General features: G+C 42.9%; 1 protein-coding gene and 1 long non-coding RNA gene across 2 annotated transcripts; both read left to right on the top strand.

Annotated features, from left to right (window-relative positions):
- The first annotated feature begins 12 nt into the window (after positions 1 to 12).
- LOC115238510 (flocculation protein FLO11-like) lies at positions 13 to 1,900 on the top strand. Its single transcript, XM_029812419.1, has one exon. It carries the CDS (start codon positions 26 to 28, stop codon positions 1,616 to 1,618), a length of 1,593 nt encoding a protein of 530 aa, XP_029668279.1. The 5' UTR covers positions 13 to 25; the 3' UTR covers positions 1,619 to 1,900.
- Positions 1,901 to 1,925: 25 nt separating this feature from the next.
- On the top strand, positions 1,926 to 2,764 carry LOC115238511. The gene is made up of 2 exons (XR_003884510.1): positions 1,926 to 2,248; positions 2,538 to 2,764. It is a non-coding gene; the product is annotated as an uncharacterized LOC115238511 (long non-coding RNA).
- The last annotated feature ends 1,244 nt before the right edge of the window (positions 2,765 to 4,008 follow it).

Raw genomic sequence — 4,008 nt, 5'->3', positions numbered from 1 at the left:
CGACGCAACGATTCCTAAGGAGAATATGGCGGCCGCCACGTCCTCCGCGACAACCGTCCCGTCCTCCGCAACAACCGTTCCGTCCTCCGCGACAACCGTTCCGTCCTCCGCGACAACCGTCCCGTCCTTCTCGATAACCGTCCCGTCCTTCTCGATAACCGTCCCGTCCTCCGCGACAATCGTCCCGTCCTCCGCGACAACCGTTCCGTCCTCCGCGACAATCGTCCCGTCCTCCGCGACAACCGTTCCGTCCTCCGCGACAATCGTCCCGTCCTCCGCGACAACCGTTCCGTCCTCCGCGACAATCGTCCCGTCCTCCGCGACAACCGTTCCGTCCTCCGCGACAATCGTCCCGTCCTCCGCGACAACCGTTCCGTCCTCCGCGACAATCGTCCCGTCCTCCGCGACAACCGTTCCGTCCTCCGCGACAATCGTCCCGTCCTCCGCGACAACCGTTCCGTCCTCCGCGACAATCGTCCCGTCCTCCGCGACAACCGTTCCGTCCTCCGCGACAATCGTCCCGTCCTCCGCGACAACCGTTCCGTCCTCCGCGACAATCGTCCCGTCCTCCGCGACAACCGTTCCGTCCTCCGCGACAATCGTCCCGTCCTCCGCGACAACCGTTCCGTCCTCCGCGACAATCGTCCCGTCCTCCGCGACAACCGTTCCGTCCTCCGCGACAATCGTCCCGTCCTCCGCGACAACCGTTCCGTCCTCCGCGACAATCGTCCCGTCCTCCGCGACAACCGTTCCGTCCTCCGCGACAATCGTCCCGTCCTCCGCGACAACCGTTCCGTCCTCCGCGACAATCGTCCCGTCCTCCGCGACAACCGTTCCGTCCTCCGCGACAATCGTCCCGTCCTCCGCGACAACCGTTCCGTCCTCCGCGACAATCGTCCCGTCCTCCGCGACAACCGTTCCGTCCTCCGCGACAATCGTCCCGTCCTCCGCGACAACCGTTCCGTCCTCCGCGACAATCGTCCCGTCCTCCGCGACAACCGTTCCGTCCTCCGCGACAATCGTCCCGTCCTCCGCGACAACCGTTCCGTCCTCCGCGACAATCGTCCCGTCCTCCGCGACAACCGTTCCGTCCTCCGCGACAATCGTCCCGTCCTCCGCGACAACCGTTCCGTCCTCCGCGACAATCGTCCCGTCCTCCGCGACAACCGTTCCGTCCTCCGCGACAATCGTCCCGTCCTCCGCGACAACCGTTCCGTCCTCCGCGACAATCGTCCCGTCCTCCGCGACAACTGTCCCGTCCTCCGCGACAACCGTCCCGTCCTCCACGACAACCACCGCCTCATCGTCATGGAATATCATGCAATCGCCGCCGAGCACGTTGACGCCGATCGTCGATCGATGGCCAGGCAACCTACTCAATCTCAACGATCGTCCAGCATCGTACATCGAAACGATACGTTATCTCGATTCGGAGAACTCGCGGTTGAAGCGGGAGGTGCAAACCACCCAGGAAACTTTCAATCGGGAAATGTCCAACATCGAGGCCGGATTCTTTAACAAGCGGAAGCTGTTCGACGAGGCGGACACGGAACGCGTCAAGCTCGAGCTCAATATCAAACGCTTGCGGGATGATAACGAAGATCTCAAGAACAAGTAAGTGATACTGTAGTATTTTTTCACATTGTTTCTTTACTTGCGAAATGGGTAGGAAAGTCAAATGGTGTTAATAAAAATTATATTAATATTGATAGATATTGGCGTAATTGAGCTTGTGATATTTTGAGAATCATTGTGTCTGTCTAGAGTGTGAATTTCTGTACAGAAATAACTCGATGTAAGAATTTTCATTACGTTTTGTGCTTAAACATGAATTGGGTCGCTTGTTGGATGCATGATAGATGTGTACCGTTGTTTAATGAAAATAAGTGCACTGCAGTAGTAACGTATATATATGTATATATAAATTCATTTTTGCAGCTTTGGTTTGGTAACAAGTTATTCACCGACGCTGCGGATGAATTAGAGTGATCCGGCATTAAAACTACGACGGAAATTGAGAGTTTTGTAGCTCTCGCTGAGCGTGCGGCGGTAATCGCAGGAGACAATCGCGCGCGTAGAGCTCCTGTGGAATTTCGGAATCCATTGGTGGACACTCTTATGGAGGATCCAGTCAAGCTACCGTCTGGTATTGTTGTGGACAAAGGACTTATTATTAGACATTTACTCAACAGTGCCACGGATCCTTTCAATCTGCAGCCGCTTATGCCCGAAGATATGCTCGTGCCAAGTAAGTAATACATGTATTGTTCATATTTTTCTCTTTTTTGATAAAGATCAACTTTCTTTTAGTCTAAATATTAGTAACATTTCATAACAATGCATTTTCATATACATAAATATATTAGAAAAATATTTGATGCGTCATAGAAAATATAGTTTTTGACTGTTTTAAAGTATATCGTATTGAAATTTTTTAATATCTTATGCCGATTTTAAAATATGTATATAAACTATTGTAAGTTTTTTTATCCATGTAGAAATATATCTGGAATTAATATTTATTTTCGAAATTGCAGTGCCCGATTTGAAAGAAAGAATATCAATATGGAAACAACAAAAGAAACAGTGCTAAGGTGACAAGAATTATGCACATAAAAATAAGAATATAGGGAAGGAAAGAAAAAGAAAATAATGTAACACAATAAACATACAGCAATATTATGAATAATAAAAATAATATTCACTTCTGCTCTCTCTTTCGAGGATTTTGGGCTGTATAATAGTAGTATGAAACTATCAAAACTTAAAAAAAAAAAACATTTCTTATGTTTATATTGCTTGGAAAATCAAATAAATAGATCCGGATAAAAAAAAATTGAAGTATCACAAAATAATATGATTTTTAATGTCTTCATAGTTGTAATTAATATTTTTCATAATTTATGACAAAAGTTTTTGATCATGAATACCTCATAAAATTAATTTCAAAAAATAAAAAAAAATAAAACTGGAAGATTTTAAGTTAGGTAAAAGTATTTTGCTATAATTTTTAGTAAATAACTTTTAAATAAGTAAGATTTAAATCATTAAATGATTATTATGATTTTATCAGTAAAATGTAAAAATTTTTATGTCCCTGGCAATGCATTTTCCTTGAACAACTTTTCTAATTATTAATTTCGTTGGAAAATCGTTAAATTAATAAAAAGTCTTATGTATGTGTCAATTTGATCAGTTTTATCAGTTCTATCATTTTTTTCGGTATAATGCAGTTGATAATATTGAAATAATATGATAAGATCAATTCAATCTTTTAGAAAATTCTTTCAAATGCGAAATTCAAATGAACATTTTGGGTTTATATAAATATAATGTATAATTAATTTAATAATGCGAATAGGAGTGTAATTTGTGCAGATAGTATTCTTTCGCAAGTATTTCATTCGTAAACTAAGTAAACTTGTAGTGTTACAATTATTTTGATTAACTCGATAATTGTCGTTTAATTAAGTGTAAAATAATAATAACACAACTCACACATTACTTAGTAAATTTAAATGGAATTTATAAAATAAATGACATAATACACCGATCGTTCATTCGTGAGTCAAAATAACGTACTCCGAATGTATAGTGTACAAACCGGGTGAGAAAGATGCAATTATATATATTTTTTTCATATCGGCTATTTCGTTCTCTTTTTTTATTGTTTGATGATTATGTAATAAGATACCCACTCGGCATGTAATATTTCTGATAATTGCTGCAATATTCCATTTGAAATATTACTTTCTGTACCATTTCCGAACATTACAGTATTTCAGCAATATTACATGCCGCCCATACAGCACCGAAAGATTGCAGAAACTTTGCATAGACCTTGCATTGAAACATTGTAATATTGCATAGAAGTTGCGAAATGTTTCTGCAATGTTACTGCAAGCCTGCGGCAATGTTGAAATGTCCGCCCTTAGAAATATTACAATGTAAGATTACAGTAATGTTACGGTGCAATGTATTTGTAATATTGAAATGCGTTGCTACAAA

The sequence above is a fragment of the Formica exsecta genome, unplaced genomic scaffold (genome assembly GCF_003651465.1).
Source record: "Formica exsecta isolate Colony F162 unplaced genomic scaffold, ASM365146v1 scaffold342, whole genome shotgun sequence".
NCBI classification, from domain to species: Eukaryota; Metazoa; Arthropoda; class Insecta; order Hymenoptera; family Formicidae; genus Formica; species Formica exsecta.
This window is presented reverse-complemented; position numbering and strand designations above follow the sequence as displayed.

Excerpts from the sequence above, each read along its gene's own strand:
- LOC115238510 (XM_029812419.1), top strand. The coding sequence starts at position 26 with ATGGCGGCCGCCACGTCCTCCGCGACAACCGTCCCGTCCTCCGCAACA.